Source organism: Panthera tigris, chromosome D1, assembly GCF_018350195.1.
Source record: "Panthera tigris isolate Pti1 chromosome D1, P.tigris_Pti1_mat1.1, whole genome shotgun sequence".
Lineage (NCBI taxonomy): Eukaryota > Metazoa > Chordata > Mammalia > Carnivora > Felidae > Panthera > Panthera tigris.
The window spans coordinates 58,887,627-58,905,993 of record NC_056669.1 but is presented as its reverse complement, the minus strand read 5'-3'; the positions used below and the strand labels follow the sequence as shown (position 1 = coordinate 58,905,993).

The 18,367-nt window shown below is 48.2% G+C and overlaps 1 protein-coding gene across 5 annotated transcripts in view; it reads right to left on the bottom strand.

Annotated features, from left to right (window-relative positions):
• The window catches only part of CLPB (caseinolytic mitochondrial matrix peptidase chaperone subunit B), a 142,360-nt gene that overhangs the window by 14,586 nt on the left and 109,407 nt on the right, over positions 1-18,367 (bottom strand). For all 5 annotated transcript variants that reach the window (XM_042957754.1, XM_042957752.1, XM_042957753.1 and 2 more), the window contains 2 exons: positions 10,507-10,621; positions 203-280 (listed from right to left, as the gene is read on the bottom strand). In XM_042957754.1, coding sequence (XP_042813688.1) covers positions 203-280; positions 10,507-10,621 — 193 coding nt within the window. The remainder of the gene's footprint in view (positions 1-202; positions 281-10,506; positions 10,622-18,367) is intronic.

Genomic DNA, 18,367 nt, shown 5'->3' with positions numbered 1-18,367 from the left:
CAGGCCCTATACCACAGCTTCCGGAGGGAGGGGCATCATTCCAGCTGTTCCTAATGTGACAGACAACCCTCTTTCTGGCTCTGTAATTTGGAGGCAGTTGTTTTGAGAGCTGGCGTTCAGAAGTGGGCTGTGTGACCCTGCCCCACAGCAGCTGGGGCTCCCTCAGCACTCCTTCCCTACTTGCCGTTCTGCTCCCAGTTACCTATTCCAGATGATCCCAAAAAGAGGAAGACCAGAGGGTGTTCTTCATCGTACCAGCCATTCTCCTTCCTCCGGATCGCTAGGGCCAAACACACAAGACGGGGGGGACAGTGAGGGAGGCAGATAAATCAATGACACAAAAGGCAGGATAATTATCACTAAGTATACAATATGTTTTACTGCTCTGCGCCCACTCAAAGTCCTCACTACCATTAGTGCTGCCTAATCTGATTAGCTGGCAAGGCCCCTAGAGACACCTAATCAGGTTAGCATGGATTTGGAAAGCTGCCCAGAGCAGATTTCGGATAAAGTTTTCCAGGATGAGCACTCAGCGTTGCCAGGGAAACTGAAAGGCGGGTGGATGGTGAATGGAGGTGAAGGGGGCAGGGGGCTGGTGAAGGAGAACTGGAGAGGAACTTTAGCTCTCAGAGGGCTGGTTCCACTTCTACTCACGACTGGTGGGAGACTGAGCCTGCCTCCTATGCAAATGCAAGAGACAGAAGCCCATGGCAGGCCCTGAGGGATCTGGGGTATGAGCTCTGGACTCTTTCCCACTTGGGGAAACCAAGACCTAGTCTGCTGTCTGGAAGTATAGCCAAATGTACTTTCTGGAATCCAATCAAGGGTAGTGCGGAGCTCAGGGCACAGAGGGGTGGACCACATGGTTGGCACTGTCACTAACCACGACCTCCATCAGGGAGAAATGGTGCGGGAGTGGGACAGGTATGTCCCAAGTTCCCTGGGAGTTCTGCTCTGCCAGAGTGAGACCTGACCTCCCCTCTTTATTTTTTATTGAAAAAAATTTTTTTTCCAATGTTTATTTTTGACAGAGAGAGAGACAGAGCATGAGCAGGGGAGGAGCAGAGAGAGAGGGAGACACAGAATCCGAAACAGGCTCCAGGCTCTGAGTTGTCAGCACAGAGCCCGATGCGGGACTGGCACTCACAGACCGCGAGATCATGACCTGAGCCGAAGTCGGACGCTCAACCGACTGAGCCACCCAGGCACCCCATGACCTCCCCTCCTTAGGAGGAAGTATATAATCAAAGGCTGTGCATTCAAGGTGAGGAAATTAAGTGTCCAACTACAGAGTGGGAGAATCAGGCTCCAGAAGCATCACTCAAGTATAAGAGCAGGGGGCAGAATGAGGCAGAGCCATTAGAAAAAGAACCATTTATTGGACAAGCTATCTGCCAGGCACAACTAGAAAAACTGTCAACATTTTTTTATTACTCAAGACCCACACAAACACCCTGAGAAGTAAAGTATTATTCTTAACTCCATTATACTGAGCAGGAAACTGAGGCCAGAGATAAAGAGATTTGATCGTCACGTCACATAACTGGTAGATTATTACTAGTTGGTATAGATGGTAGAGTTACTTCTCTCTCTAAACAGGTTTTCTTTTTTTTTTGCTCACATATGGCTGCTTTTAAAAAGTATCCATTCAGACTGCATTAATGGGAACATGGCAGTCAGAACATAGAAGGGGACAGAGGACTGTGCAGGGCTGGTCTACAGATGGAACAACATGTATGCTCTGGTGCTCAGAGTGTCAGGGGGAGATTAACAAAGGGATATATGTCAGAAGACAAGGCCTGGAAAACAAGTCAACTGAGAAAGAGTTGATGGTCTTAGGGAAGTGTCTGCTGGTCCTGAGGTACAAAGATCCTGTGTGGCACAATCTGTGGCTGGGTTTCAAAGAAGTAGCTACACAGATCAGGGAAGGCTTTCTAGAAGAAGTAGGACTAATAAGGGATCATGAAGGCCAGGAAGGATCCGAAGGGGCAAAGGTGGCCGGCATGACGCAGATGGAGAAACAGGAATGAACATGAGTAGTTGTGTGTGGGATCAGCTTACCATCTCAAATACCTGCCATAGCACTTCAGGTCTTTGCTGTGGTCTTTCTCAACTCAATCTCTAATGTTGCTACCTAAAGAACTTTCTAGTTCTGGCCTCAGCAGGAACAGATGGAAGTGCAACCTCTTGGGAGACGCTCTCTGTGAATCATGAGGGGGGCCTGAGAAAACACTCAAGTCTAGCTTCTCTAAACTAGCTGACCCAGCCCTATGGAAGGCTTGGTTCTCAGGGGAATCCACTGGCCTCACAGATACCTGAAGGCTGGGAATGACAAGGGGCAGCCCAAGCCTGGCTGAGAGGGAGTCCCCAGTGTCCTGACAGAAATAAGAACCTGTGGGTGGGGGCTTTGGGGGACGCAGAGATACAAGATGGCAAAGGTTAGACTGTGAACATGATGTGTGGATGTGTTTTGGGGCAGGGGTGAGGCAGGGGTCATCTGAAAGGAGTCACATTCTTTAAAAAGTTGGGTGAATTGAGAGCGTAGGCTGAAAAGAAGCTGAGCATGAACTGGGTTCAGGCTTCTTGGGGTTTTGTGGGGAGAGAGAAGTGCCCAGGCATCACTTAGACAGGTGGCCTAGGGGAATTTGGGATCCTCCAGGTGTCATGAATCTGAGGTTCTGATCTTGATTTCTCTTTCAGGAAAGCTTCCTGATCATCGAGAGTTGCACATTGCTGGGCTATGCAGTTCAAAAGCGCCATGGAGAAGGTGGAATTGGATTATGCCTGGGGCCATCTTTTCCCCTTCTTTTCTAATAATGCACCTGGGAGAGAGCTCTTTATAATGCCAGGCAGACTCCACTGCACAGCTGTCCCTGGCCAATTCTGCCAGACCCAGGGCATGGATCTGGGGTGGGCTTGATCTGGTCCCCCTGTGAAATAGGCGAAATGCCAACCATTAAACAATTACAACTCTGGATATTTCTAATAATATCTGAAGAGAAAAACGACCAAGCAGATGGAGTCCGACAGAATGAAAAATGGAAGCAGCTAGGAAAGACTGAGGAAGGCAGGCCTCAGGGTGTGTGGTTGGCAGGGTGGCTGATGACCATGGCTGGTCCTGTTGGGCTGGGGCAGAGGCTGGGACAGAGACCCTGATGGGCCACTTGAGATGTGCCATAGGTATCGATGTTCTCACTGTGGACCAGCAACAGCAACTTACTCTGCTAGCACTTTCCAGTGTATCAACAACTTGCATAGACATAACTTCATTTGAGCCTCATTATGACAAAGCAGGCAGGGCAGGGAACTTGATTCCCTTCTGATAGATGAGGAAATATGTGCAAAGAAGTTAGGTAACCTATTCAAGTTACACAGGTAAATAAATGAAGACCCTGGGCTTTACCCCAAGTTCTGGCTGACTCTGGAGCCTGAACTGGTGCTTCAAGAGTTTAAAGAAAGAAGTTGGCTCTTCCTGGCCACAGCACCTTCTCACACCCTAGCCTCGCCCAGAAAACTGTCTTTTCTGTAGTCTTCCAGTCTGGCTCATTTAGCCTTTGATACATGGCTTCAGGAGCTCCTGTCCTCCAACAGTCTCCTGACAACTGCTCTCTGGGCTAAGATGGTGTCAGGGTCCCCGAGTGGGCAGCTGAGCCCTTTCCCTGGCCGGTCCCATCTCTGTGAGCTCCAACAGGCCCGGCTGCCTCTTCACAGGCTGGGCGAGCAGCAGTGCCTCCTTGCTGTGTTCTTCCCCTTAGCAGAATGCCTGCCTTCTCCTGGCCATGCCTACCACCACTGGACCATCTTAAAACTCACATGCAACAACCTTTTTGATTAACTCTACCACCCCACATCTACTCCATTAACTCTCGGGGTCTGTATTCCCTGGTCGACTTTCACCTATGGGGTAGTATAATAGACATGGTAGGAGTTATAGGACCTAGTTTGGAGTCCTGGCTCTGCCACTTACTAGCTGACTGAATCTGAATAAAACACTTATTCCTGTAGAGCCTTATTTCTTCATCTGTAAAATGGGAATAGTCAGACACATGCTAAGCCAGCCCCACATGTAGATGAAATGAGTCTAGGGTTATGAAGGCACTCCGTAAGAGAGGATAATCAGAAAAGTACAAATAACAGTAGTCAAAGCAGCTGCCGCCAGCTTTGGCATTTTATAGATATCTTTTTCATCCTTATGCTAGTCCTGAGAAGTAGGTATTGTCTCCATTTAAGAGGAGACTAGGGCTCAGTAAGGGGCAGCGTAAGGGGTTTCATCCACCTGTGCCCTTGCTTCCTGGAGGAGGGTGTTCCCTGCTCAGACTGTGTAATCTGTGGGAGCAGATGCTAGGAGTTCCATTTCCTGAGGGACCCTTGGGACTAGCCCAAAGGTGGTATAACATTGCTGACTACATGAATTAATTCTTGGTCATTCTGAAATCACAAGGAGGAAAAAAGAGATGCTTCAACTTCCATTTTACAAACGAGAAGGGTAAGGCCTGACCCAAGAGTGCTCCAAATGGTTACTACTACCCTTGGGGGAATAAGGCTTCCTCTCTCTTCATAACCCCTCTCCAGGGAGCCTTTTCCATTTGTGCAGCAAACAAGCTCTGAGCCAGGTGCTGGGATACCTAAAAAGACACCTAAAGTAAGGTCTGTTCCTTTCAGGTGAATGCTGCTCTGCCAACTGTGGGCTCCAAATGGAATGGGAACACTGGGAGAAGTGCGGGAAGAGCCATTTGCATCTGGGCGAGAATGATGAGAGGGGACTGCCAGGCAGTAGGGGTATGATGGAACATTCCAGACAGAAAGAACCATCGTATGCCAAACTAAAACAACAGGAGACAGCTGCCTCTGTCCGGCTCAAGGTTCTGGGGCAGTCTGGGTGGGCTGACTCCTCCTTCCTGATCAGTTCTAGTGATCTAGTTGTGGGAGGTTTTTTTAGCCTAACCTGGAACACGTTTGTCCCATGCTTGTGGCATCTCCTATGGGAACGAGTCCTTAAGAGGGACTCCTGTGGTTGAGTCACCTGCACATCTATTAGCAATCTCCTGTCTATACCTTATAGGTTCAAGGAGCACAGCAAGTGCTCAAGAAGTACTTGCTGGATGAGTGGATACTGACTGGAGCCTCAGGCTGAGAGGGTGATGAGAGTACAGTTCTCTCCTTTTTTTTTTTTTTTTAAATTTTTAATGCTTATTTTTATTTTTGAGAGAGAGATAACAAGAGAGAAACACAGTGCGAGCAGGGGAGGGGCACAGAAAGAGGGAGACACAGAATCTGAAGCAGGCTCCAGGCTCCAAGCTGTCAGCACAGAGCTCGACACAGGGCTTGAACTCACAAACTGCAAGATCATGACCTGAGACGAAGTTGGACACCTGACCGACTGAGCCAACCAGGTGCCTGAGAACAGTTCTTTTCTTAGTCTCTAAGGATTAGTGTTTCTGAAGGCAAACAGTTGCTACTGAGTGGTTAACACATAAAAAATGCAAAGACTGGCTTTTGCGAAACCCCCCAACCCCCGCTCGTGGGTGTACTGGGGTAGGAATCACTAGAAGGATCACCCTTCCAGAAAGAGGACGGGTTGAGAATCTGTGTTGAGGAGAGGCTAAGTGTGAAGATGGGCTCAGGCTTAATTCACTTGAGTTCAGCAATCTTTTATACACCTGTGTGCCCAACCTTGGGGAAAAAGCTGAAGGAGAGGTAGTTCCTGACCTCTGGAGGGAGACATCAAATAGATGCCCTTTGTTAAGTGCAGTGATAAAAGATGTCCATGCGAAGCCCCAAGAATGGGCCTTCTGTCCAGGTGGAGGGCTAAAGAAGGCTTCCTGGAGATAGCCTGGGTCTTGAGTATCTCAGCAGACCAGGGTGGTCCAGAAAACGAGAACATGTGAAGTGGTGTGACGTGAAGGTGGGACTGCAAGCAGTTTTCTAAATTAATCATTGCCACACCATGACTCAGGGATGGCCTGATTATATTTCTCAGCTCAGAAACAGGACCCCAAGAGGGGTCCAGAAAGGTATAGGGTGGGCTTGGGTGATTACATTTTTGGATTGTCAAAAAGAGAAGTGAAGCACGAGATAGTCCACCGTGTGCCACGTAGCCAATGGTGAGATTCTGAATTCGGGCCAGACCCCAGCATGGTAGAACATTTAAGCTGGCAGAGGTCTCCTGAGGGGAGAGTCAAGTGGGAACAGAGCAATGGGTGTTGAGGATGAGCCCCTGGTCAGAGGGAGCTGCAGGGAAGCTTCCAGGTGTGCAGGCTGACCCAGAGCAGAGCTGGGGAATGGCCTATCCACCCAAGGGGCCAAAGGTCAAGTCGTATGTGTGTTGTTATTAACTATCAATATACTCATGTTCCTAGTATGCTTGTGAGCTACTAGAGGGTAGGCTTACAGCTTCTCTTCTCTCCTCAGAGCATGAGACAGACATGGTGCCCAACCAAACTAATTCAACAAACTGCACTACACATCTACTTCAAAGCTGTGCCAGGAACTGCGAAAACAAAAACGACTGAGGCATGATCTCTGCTCTCAGGAGTGTACAGTCTATTACTTTTGAACTGAGTTAGGCTAAGTAAAAACCAGCCAGAATGTGGGAGATAGGGAGGGCTGGGCTAGGTTGGGGAAAGGGCCAGAAGAAAAGGAATTCCAAACAGAGAGGGCAACATCAACAAATGCAGAAAGCAGAAGCAGCTGGTGTATGTGATGCACAGCTGGGTTGGGGGAGGCATGGCAGAGGAAGGTGGGGCAGCAGCAGGGGTGGGCCTTGTATACTGGTCAGGGCAGCAAGAGCCACTCAAAGATTTTAAACAGGGAATTTTTTACATTTTACAAAGCTCACTCCAACTGGGTAGGAGAAGTGGTTATAGGGGAAAGAAAGGAGGCAGGGCGACCAGGGAGGAGGTCACTATGTGGTTCAAATGGGAGATCCTGAGGTCCTGAGCAAGGACAGTGGTATTGGGAATGGAGGGGAGAGGGTAAATTTTGAGACCCGTTTAAGAGGCAAATGCTAGAACCTGATATTTGATGGGCTGTTAGGGGTGAGGGAGAGGGAGGAGGGGCAAGGAATAATCTAAGTTTTTATTTTAGGAGATAAGTGAATAGTGGTGCCTTTACTGAGACAGGAGCACAGGATGTGGACAAGTTGGAGGAAGCAGTGGAGTCTAGTCCTGGATATGCTGAATAGACAGCTCGTTGCTTTTCTGAGAACGGTGGGATGTAGAGTCTCTGAGATCCCAGGAGGTCTGCTCAACAGGGTAGGCATCCTCCCCCTCCCATGACCAACAGTAGCTCTGGGTTCTGTAAGGAGAGCCTCACTTTCAATGCCAAGGCTCTGGCTTGTGGTATGTAGGCTGGCCTTGCTTTGGCTCCAGTGACCCTAGAAGACCAGAGAGGCCATGGGGGCCTAAGCTATGGGGTTGGTGCTTTATCTCCTCCATTTGTAAGGCGGTAACTGTGCGCCAGCCTTGCTAGAAGCCCTGCAGCTGGGGATCACACTGATAAATTCACTGTATTACTTTGCACAAATCAATATCCCAGCACTTACCAGGGGTTGATGTGACCGAAATTGGTTTCAGCCAATTCGTGTGGGTAATAAATGGCCATTTATCAAATCAATTCATTCTGCGGCACTTCTCTGGCTGCCCATCCTCATGGTACCCCTGGGGTGCCAGGCTCCACCCAGCCAGTCCCTAGCATATATCTGACGCTAGCCTAGAGGATCCAGAGAGGCCTGGCCTACCCCTCTGGATGTGCGTCTGTCTCCTATACTTGCTTCAGTCTGGAGATCTTTTTTTTTTTTTTTTTTTTTTAATTTTTTTTTTAACGTTTATTTATTTTGGAGACAGAGAGTGAATGGGGGAGGGTCAGAGAGAGAGGGAGACACAGAATCGGAAGCAGGCTCCAGGCTCTGAGCTGTCAGCACAGAGCCCGACGCGGGGCTCGAACTCACGGACCGTGAGATCATGACCTGAGCCGAAGTCGGACGCTTAACCAACCAAGCCACCCAGGCGTCCCCAGTCTGGAGATCTTGAAGCACTGGCTGCTGCTTGCCTGCCACAAATTCTGGCCCAGAGAGTACCTCATGCTTCACCTGGGTTGGTAGGTGAACATTATCAGATCTTTATCAGTGTGATGACCAGCCACAGGCTTCTCAGCTAGGCGGGCATACAGTTATCACCATACAAATGGAGGAGATACACAAGCCCACAGCTCAGGCCCCAATACCTGTCTGTCTTTTCAAGGGTCACTGAAGCCACAGCAGGGTCAACCTACATAACACAGGACAAGGTGTAGGACCCTCCCAATCCGAGGCAAAGTCTGGGTAACAGAATGGAGTTTTGGGTAGAGGGAAGCTCTCAGGGCAGGCATTCTGACAGCCCTTCGCAAGTGGGCAACTGAATCATTTACTCCGGCTATGGGCCAACAACAAGGAGAGACAAAGTGGGGGGTGCATCAGAGGTTGGTGTAGGATCAGAGGAAGAGGCCAGCCTGGAGCTGAGACTAAGGATCAGTCTCGGCTTGAAGGAAACAACTGTGGGCCTAATTTAAAGAACATAGTGCCCCACTCTAGCTGGTAAACACCTTGACGACAGGGACTGGAAAGAGCATGTACTTTATAGTCAGTCAGTCCTGGATTTGGCTCCCCAGTTCACAGATGAGAAAGCTGATGCTCAAACAAGCCACGTGTTTAGCTGGAGTTGCACAGCTAAAGAGTGCAGACCTGCTATTTTAGCCCACATTGGTCTAAATCTCTCCTTCCCATGTCCTCCTCTCTCCTCCCTCCAACTTCTTGGAGCATCACATCTTATGGGGCTTGAGAAGCTGGGGAGAAGCAAGAGGTCAGAGAGGAGGAGACAGCCTGCTGGGAAAGGGCTGTGTAAGGAGCAGAGGGAAAACACTATGATGGCAGCTGCAGTGCCGGCCCAGGTGGACAGGAGACTGCTTTCTTAGCTCTCTGTGCAGGTAATGCCTTTTCCATGGGCAACTCGTTCTCTCTTCAACCCTCAGGAACTCCCAGGGCTTCCCCTCCCTCCACCTCAGCCACAGCCTTGGCAAAGTAGTAAGGTGTCGTCACCTGTAAGGTGGTGGCTGAGAGTGGATGTCTGTATCCAGATCCTAAAGGGCAGCCTGGTGTGGCTTGGGCCTGAGTAGTGGGGCCTGTGTGTTCAAAAAGCTTTCCTTGGCTCCTGTGTATGCCTCTAAGCAGCCTCCTGACTTCTAGCTGGTGAGGCAGTTCTGGTCCATGGGCTCCTTTTATCTGCTGATGAGGGACTCATGACTGCCACATGAGTCCCACTGGTGTGTGAGGATGATGGAGACCAGGCTGGGCTGTGTTGCAGGGGTGGCTGCCTTCATTTTTCAATTACCCCTCTAATTGGTATCCTAGGGCTGATATGCTGCTCCAGAATGTCCCAGAGGGGCACCACAATATAGCCTGATGTCTTCTTTTATCACTAAGCCTTTATCAGGTGCTGTCTTTGGCAGTTGCTGGATCACATCTGGTGGGGCCAAATGCTTGGAGAGAAGGGGTAAGCAACATGAATAGAATGTCCTGACACCATAGGGCAGAGGTTTTTAAACATGAGCTGAGCATCAGAATTGCCTACACAGCTTGTTAAAAGATTGCTGGGCCCCACTCCAGAGTTTCTGATTCCATAGGTTTGGGGTGAGGTCTGAGATCTGCAATTCTAACAAGGTACTAGAGGATATTGATGCTGCTGGTCCAGAGACCATGCTTTGAGAACCACTGCCTGCTTGTTTAAGCCAGATGTGGGTTACTCTGCCCTTGCCTCATCTGTCTGAGGACAGCTTCAGAGAGTCATGCACCTGAGTCAGAGAAGAGAAGTGAGACCACTATCTTGAGCAGAACCCTAGTTTTATAATTCTCTCTAGTGGGGTCTGCATGGGCAGAAGGGCCATCAGAGTAGGGGTTATACCAGAGAGCATTCCGGCTCCCAGTATGGGACCTAAGAGCTTCTAGGGTCAAGAAGAAAGCGCTTAAGGCTTGGTTCAGGGTATTTCTCCTAAAACTGAACCAGATGCTGACAAAAAACACTGAAAAATGGCATAGTCCCAGGCTGGGAGACAAAAGACAGAAGTTCTAGTTCTGACTCAGCTGCCACATTACAAGTGATGGACAAGCTCCTGCTCCTCTCTGGGTCTTAGTCTGCCTACCTGAAAAGTTAGGGGTGGGAACAGTGGACCAGATCAAGGTTTGAGTCAGAGTATAGCAAAGCAGCCTTGAGGAATTATTATGAGTGCTCTGTATCTCCGCTTCCTCATCTGTAAAATGGGGATTTACCCTAATAGGGTTGCTGTAAGGACTAAATGACAACATACATGAAGAGCTTATCACAATGCCTGGCACACAGAAAGTACTCAACAAACGTTAAGTTGTAATGTTAGTCACTTCTGCCTGGTATGGTGACAGCAGGATGCACACCTCACTGCAGCAGACCATGAGCTCCCCCGCCCTTTTCTGGCACCGGCTGGCATCTTGATACTCACCAGCACCCACTGTGGCGATGGCATTCTCCTGGCCAATGATGTGCTCTTTCAGCCGTTGCTCCAGGGGAAAGCGGCGCCGCTCCTCGGCCTCACGCTTCCGCTGCTTCTCCTGGTACTGTGGGGAGAGAGGGCAGGTGGCTCAGGAGCACAGGGCCCAACAGGATCCCAGTTTCATTCTACCCTGTAACTCAGGGGTAAAAAACACAGTTCTGGGTCTCCAGGGGTCCTAATGCACACTCTGGCTCCTGATCATTGGAGGCTGGCCCAGTCCTTCCCACTGTCTCCTTGTCCTAGTCCTCACCTCATTCTCCTTACTTCAGTTGGCCACTGCTCAGGAGTCCTGGCTCATCTTGCTAGTAAAATAAGTACTGCTAGTAAAGTAACCCTTGACTCTGGAGTCTGACAGAAGACCTGAGTTTGAATCCTAGCTTTATCACTTATAAGATGTGCTTATCATCTGGAGCAAGTTACTCCCCCTCAGTTTTCTCATCTGTATATTGGGGATTAAATATGATGATATACATAATGTGCCTAACATCATGGCTGGCATTCAGTTTTAAGTGCTTAATAAAAATAGGTTATTTCCCTTTCCACTTACCCTCTTGAAAACTTTTCTGGTTTTACTTTTTTTTTAATGTTTGTTTTTGAGTGAGAGTATGAGTGGGAGAGGGGCAGAGAGAGAGAGAGAGAGGGAGACCAAGAATCCCAAGCAGGCTCCGTGCTGTCAGCACAGAGCCCGAAGCAGGGCTCAAAGCCATGAACCATGAGATCATGACCTGAATCGAAATCAAGAGTCAGACGCTTAACTGACTGAGCCACCCAGGTGCCCTGTTTTTCATTTTTTTAAAAGTAAGCTCTACATCCAATGTGGGGCTTGAACTCATGACCCGGAGATCAACGGTCACATGCTCCACTGACTGAGGCAGCCAGGTACCCCAAAAACCTTTTGGTTTTTATTTAAAAACAAAATTTTTTTTAACGTTTATTTATTTTTGAGACAGAGAGAGACAGAGCGTGAATGGGGGAGGGTCAGAGAGAGAGGGAGACACAGAATCCGAAGCAGGCCCCAGGCTCTGAGCTGTCAGCCCAGAGCCCGACACGGGGCTCGAACTCACGGACCGTGAGATCGTGACCTGAGCTGAAGTCGGACGCTTAACCGACTGAGCCACCCAGGCGCCCCCCTTTTGGTTTTTAAACCAGAGCTATGAACACCCTCCACTTCCATGATACTGCATTTCAATTAAACACAATTATTCACTAATTGCTGTCTGTTTTGTCCTGTGCATGCCATGATGGAAAAGGCAGGGTGGAGAGGAGGACTAGAACCCAGAGGGTTCTAGTCACTGCTGACTGCCTGGTATGTGTTTGGCCCTGGGCTTGGTCCACTTCAGGGAAGGCAGAAGGAGGAAGCCTGAATATGATCACACTGCAGGGAAGAGAGGAGAGCCAGGCCTTGTCCTCAGGGAGCTCTAAGTTGGGAGGAAGGTGAGGCAGGGCCTGTGCACAAACATCTCTCAGGCAGTACTGATCATTTTCCTCCAAAGCATGTGTGCCTATTTCTAGCCTATACCCATCTCTAAAAAACAAACAAACAAAAACCTCCCACTATTGAAAACAAATTTGTTGCATGTTTGTGACTCTGTCCTCTAAATCTATTTATGAGCCGCCTGAGGGCAAGCACTGTCTTTTACTCCCTGCATGAGTCCTGACACAGTGGAGGCAGCTGGTGAATGTTTGTAAAAGTGAATTTGATGATAGATAAGAGGAAAGAATTGACAGCTAAACAGGGTGGCACGGGAGTCCAGAGAAGGAAGGATATACAAAGACCAGAACATTCTGGGGAGGCTTCTGGGCGACTGGAGGCTTGAAGCTGGAGTACTGGGCCAGGCAGCAAATGGAGGGCTATCTGGGGGCCAGGCAGGGAGGGTGAGTGTGCAGGTGGGATGATAAAGTGCTCATGGAGCAGGGTGGACGGTGGAAGGGAGCAGGTCTTGGACTGGGACAGAAAGACATGGATCTTCAGGAGGCTCCTTTCCCCTAAGACCCTGTAACACTGACAGCTTTCTAGAAAGAAAGCTGTCAAGGAAAGGCCCTGTCACAAAAGTTGTGGCTACAGATTGCTCTTGCAGGCAGAGTGGATGAAAAATACCTGCTGCTTGGGCAGTGTTTTCCTGTTACAGTAGTGACCTTGACAGAAGTTAAAAAAAATAAATAGCAAACAATCCAATTTTGGCTGTTGCTATCAGTCTGTAACTGAAAGCTCCCATCAGTCCTGGGTTTCATATGGAGCAATAATTCGGCGCCAATCCCAGTGGAGCGACGCTTGCCGGTTGGAATCCAGAGTGTCACTGTGCAGCTCCCTCAGGCGCCACATACATCACCTGGCTCTGACGACTCCACCATATATCTGCCTCCTCCTCCTCCCTGCCCACCCAGCCCCTCTCAGCACTTAGGTCCACTGGGCTGGAAGGCTCTGATGGTGACATGTACACATACTGCCTGGTGCTGCATTGGCTAGTGGCCTTGCTGGCTTGTAGTCAGGCAGGCCACAAAAGCAGCTTGAGGCAATGGAAGCTGACTGCCAGGGTTTGTTGAGTCTGCTTCCCTTCCTTCTCCTAGTGATGGGTCTCAGAGTATTCCTGCCTCTGAGCCCTTGCTCACACTGCTCCCTCACCACAAAAGTCTTCTGCATTCCCATCTACAAGTGCCCTGGTGATCTCAACCTAAATACTACATTGTCTAAGGACCCTATCGTAAGGCTTCATGCCTGCCCCTGGGACCTCCAGAGCACTTATTTAACTGCCTGTTTGTCTCTCCTTACTCAACCATGAGGTCCTCGGTGACAAAGACCATGTCTTATTCATCTCAACAGCTCCATCACATAGCAAGGGCCCGGCTCACAGAAGGAGTCAATACACGTTGCCAACTGAATGAGGTGACTACTGGTTGTGGAGCAGGGGCTGAGTGCTGGGAACCATACAAAGGCACTGCCCTCTAAAAACAGTGTCTTTAATTGTTACAGTTGTCCCCACCTGAAGTTTGTCTCCTCTTCTGGCTCATAGTGGGGCAAGCTGTGTGGCAGAAATAAGCAGCTCTGTTCCATGAAGACCTGAATTCAAACTTCACCTCATCCACTTACTAGCTAGCTGACCTTGGGGAAGTTCATTCAACTCCCGGAATTTTCATTTCCTCATCTCTAATACGGAGATGGTGACTCACACCCACCTTCCAGGGTCCTGGTGGGATGCTGGGGAGAATCAGGTGAGATAACATACACAAAGAACTCGGCAGAGTCTCTGGCACATAGCAAATGTATAGCAGAAGTGGTAGTGTGAGAGACTTAAGCAGAGAACACAGTAGCTGGCCCTTGGAAGGCCTTTGATAAACGTTATTTCTCTCCTTCACTGCATTTTGATAACTATTTAACCCAGTGCTTTCTTGGAGGTGGGATGGGGACACAGGAACCCTTTTAACTAATTTAACCTGTATGGGCTCCACAGATGAAGAGTTGCTCTGGATCAAGCAGAAGCTAGGAGCCTAGTCCACTTAGATGCCCCACTACCCCAGAAATGGCTCTTGAGGCTCCCTCCTTAGGAAGCCTAGGTCTGTAGGGTACAGTCTCAACACCAGCGAGGTTCTGGGGATACCTCCAACTGCACAAGGCAGCTCATCTCTACCTGCCAGTTTTCCTTATGTGTTAGAAATTCAGCCTCTAGGTGCTTTCCATGCATTGATGTGTGGGGCCTCACAGAACATATCTTTTTCATTTGTCACAGGCAACATGACTTTTCTTGCCACTCTGTTGGTTTGGTTAGGACGCTGTGGTCTTCCTAAGTCTTCTCCAGGGAAACAGTTCTACTCCTATAACTCTTCTCTGATGTCATGAGTTTAGTATTCCTGTTATTTTCTTGGGCAAGGGTAAAGGGTCCCTGGCTTTTATGGGGGTGAGTATAGGGAAAAGGTTATACTGTGATCTGGCCGGTTTCTCAGGAGCTTTCTAGATGGTCCCGGGAAAGATCCAACCTGTGGCCTAAATCAGGACACATCCTGATTCTCCCCCAGCCTGGAGTTCTCAATATCTATTCAGAAAAACTTCTGAAAATGGATCGGACTTTTTGATAAAAATATATAGGACGCTGGGATTAAACCAGGTTAAAGTTTACTGCTTCATGCTCTTTTCCTAATGCTTAGCACAGAGTTTGTATTTTTTTAAAAATGTGTTGAATGAAAGAGTGGCCTTTTTTTTTGAAGATTTTATTTTATTTTTTAAGTAATCTCTACATCCAACATGAGGCTTAAACTCACAACCCTGAGATCAAGTATCATACTCACCAACTGAGCTTGCCAGGCACCCCTGAATGAATGGCTTTTTGAGGCATCAGCTATGAGCCCAGGCTTGTGAAAGAACACAGGAAAGGAAAATATTTGGTCTGGATATATTCTCTTTGGGGAAGGAGAGTAAGATGGGAGAAGGCACTTGGTAAGGGCTCCATAAATGTAGGCTACTACTGTTTCCGGCTTTTTGAGGAGATGGAGAGGAAGCCTATAGGGACTGAGGTCGAGGCCCTGCTTTGACACAGTTCCACTAGAGGAGAAGATAGGGCAGGTGACCCAGCCTGCAGAAGGAGAGGACACTGGGCTGAGAGCACTAGGAAGAAACCACCCACAAGAGCAGAAGTGGGGGAGTGATCATCTTAATAAAAGCCACATGCAATTAGCTTCAGAAGTCCTCACCTGGAGCCGGCAGCAACCAGCTCCCCATGCTGCATCTTGGCGGATAATCGTGGCCACTGGTTTCTATCATTCTTGATTTAATATGGCACCCCTCCTGGCTGTGAGTGCATTTACAGGAAAGGGCTGGGAGGCTGGGGTGAAGCCTAGCTGCACACACTCAGTGGTGGGTAGCTGAGATGAGTGGTTCTTTGGGGGAGGGTTACAGGGAGAAGGGGTATGTCAGGCAACCCTATTATTGGGTATCCCTCAAGGAACAGGTCTGACAATGAAAGTGGCAATGTGTTCACTGAAAGGGCAGCTGAGGTGAAGGTGGGAGTGGTGAGTAGACAGAATGAGACCCTGGGCAAGCATGCAATAGGTATGGAGGAGGGAACAGAAGAAAGGCCAAGCTACCATTTACCTCTCATGGGAGGTCAGGGTCACAGAGCCCACTTAGGCTGCTCTCAGATATACTCAGATATGCCCCATGTTCCTGACGCTGACCCCAATTAGCATCTCAGGGCTTCTCCCATGCTCTGAAGCTTCAATGACAGAGAGGACTTGGTAAGAAAGTCACCAAAAGGACAGGGGGCAACAGATGAGACTAGGGTCACGGGATGATGGAAAGAACGCTGAGTGGGGGAATGATGGTAAGAGGAGCCCAGGAGGTCCAACAAAGAGGCCTGGAGGATGAGAGAGGCACCCAAGGGACTTGAAAATCTCTTGAACTAGCTCATAAAGTATACACCCCTGTAGAGAAAGTTAGGGCACATAGCAGGTGTCACTTCCATTACACTCAGTGACCATTATGTCAGCATCCTGGATTCCATTGTCTTCTCTTCCAGCCCATCCTCCTTGCTGCCAGAGTGATGTTTTAATATGTAAATCAGATCATGTCACTGTGCAAATAGCTGGGTTGATTCAAAGACTGGTGAGAGAAGGTTAAGAGGACTGGCTCAAGTGAGAAGATGAGTTGTGTTCTTAGTGTATCATATCAGGAGGCACAGGATGTTGATTATTTTATAACTGGTGATGTTGACTTTGATCACTGGGTTAAGGTGGTCTGTGCCATGTTTTTCCACTACCATTTTCCCCTTTGTAATTAATAAGTATCCTGTGGGGTGAGGATCTGAGCCTATGTAAATAATCCCGTTACTCCTCAAACTCTCACTCACTAGTGTTAGCATCAATTGCTGGGTCTCATCTGACTGGGAACCAGCTGTTCTAATCCTCCCAGCCATAAGAAGTTCAGTGTATCTCTTCCTCCTCTGCACAGAGATGAAGTGCATTAAAGCATGGGTCCACCGGTAGCAAGTAATAGAGACAGAATATGCTAACCTTTGCAGTCTGGCTCTAGAGCTTGCAATTTACACCCTGGAGGTAAGAAAAGACCTGTTTCCTGCCCCAGGGAGTTCACAGTCTATTTAGGGAGATGAGAAAACACTAATCTCCTATTCCTACTTTTAGCATGGGGCTACCTAATGATTTTATTGAAATAAACACCAGAAGGTGTTCTTGCCAGAAATGTGTAATCTAAATGTAATCATAAGGAAACATCAGACAAACCCAAACTGAAGGACACTTTACAAAATACCCAGCTTGAAACCATTAAATGTCAAGGTCATGAAAGACAAGGAAAGACTGAGGAACCATTCTAGATTAATGGAGACTACTAAAGAGATATGAAACTAAATCCAATTTGGGATCCAGAATTTTCTTTTCTTGTAAAGATAGTCATTGGGACAAACTGGTGAAGTGTGAATAACACTGACAGATTAGTTAATATCAATATTAATGCCTTGCTTTTGAGGACCGTACTGAGGTAAGAAAATGTCCTTTTAGGAAATACAAGTATTTAGGGATAAAGGGGCATCACGTGTGTAACTTACCCTTAAACAGTTCAGAAAGAATTACCTCTCTCTCTCTCTCTCTATATATATATATATAATAAAGCAAATGTGATAAAATGTTAACAATTGGTAATGTGGGTGAAGAATTTACAGAATTCATCGCACTATTTTTGAAATTATGTAAAAATAAAATTAAAATAAATCAGGGTAATGCTTACCCCTGGGGGATGGGCAGAGACTGGAAGTATAAGGTAGGTTTCTGAGTGTCTATAATGGTCTGTTTCTTGATCAGCTGTGTTTAGCTTGTGAAAATACAGAGAGCTATATAATTAAGATATATGCACCTTATAGAAGTATATTTCAATAAAAACTTATTTAAAAGTTAAAAACAAAGAAAAGAGAAAGCAAAAGCTTGTCCTCATAAGCACACAGCTCCGTGTCTGGCCCACTGTAAAGCTGCAATGAAGGTCAGATGGTGCTGTCATCCCCGTAAGGCCAAGCACAGGGCCAGGCATGGGGCATGTTGGCACTTGAAATGAAATGCAGCAGGGAGCAGGCTGGGCAAAGTGGGGAAAGGGTATCACTTCACCCTATGACGGGAGCAAGATAACCCTCTTACTCTCCTGTGTACCTCACCCCTTCTCTCCAAGAGGGCTCTCCTCAGCACCCAGGTTTGCAGCCCAGAATGCGGGCCCAGGGGAGCACTGCATCCCCAGCTATCCCTGAAGCAAATGAAAAAATATGGATATAGGAAATGTGCTTGTGATTCTGTCACTGGGATATGCAAATAAAATATATACGATAGGCCTATCTGCCTAATATTCCTGCCAATTCATTCTCTGGGTGTGATTAAAATGAGCAATAAATTCCTCGTGAGTCTCGGCGGAACGAGGATCCGGGAGTGGAGATGCGGGCTGGCACCAGCACGTCCCCCTCAGCTGAATATTCATCATGGACTAGCTCCCCATATTTTTGTTTTATCTGCCATCGTGTGCACAGAGATATATTTCTACCTCTCTCCTTCGTCTCTTAGTTAAAACATGAAAATGGTCTAAGCTTTAAGTATTAAACTCTCCATGTAACAAAATCCTTCAAAGTGAGATCACAACTACCTTCTCTACGAAGCCTGCCCTGCTCATTCTGCCTGAAGGTGATCCATGCTTTCTTGGAGCCCCCACAAACTCTCTGTGGACCCCTCCTAACATACAAATCAGTCTGTGGGTATCAGAACCAAGGGTGCCTGCCTCTCTCCCATCCTCCACTTCCAGATGGCCAGCTCAGAGGACAGAGGCTGGGGT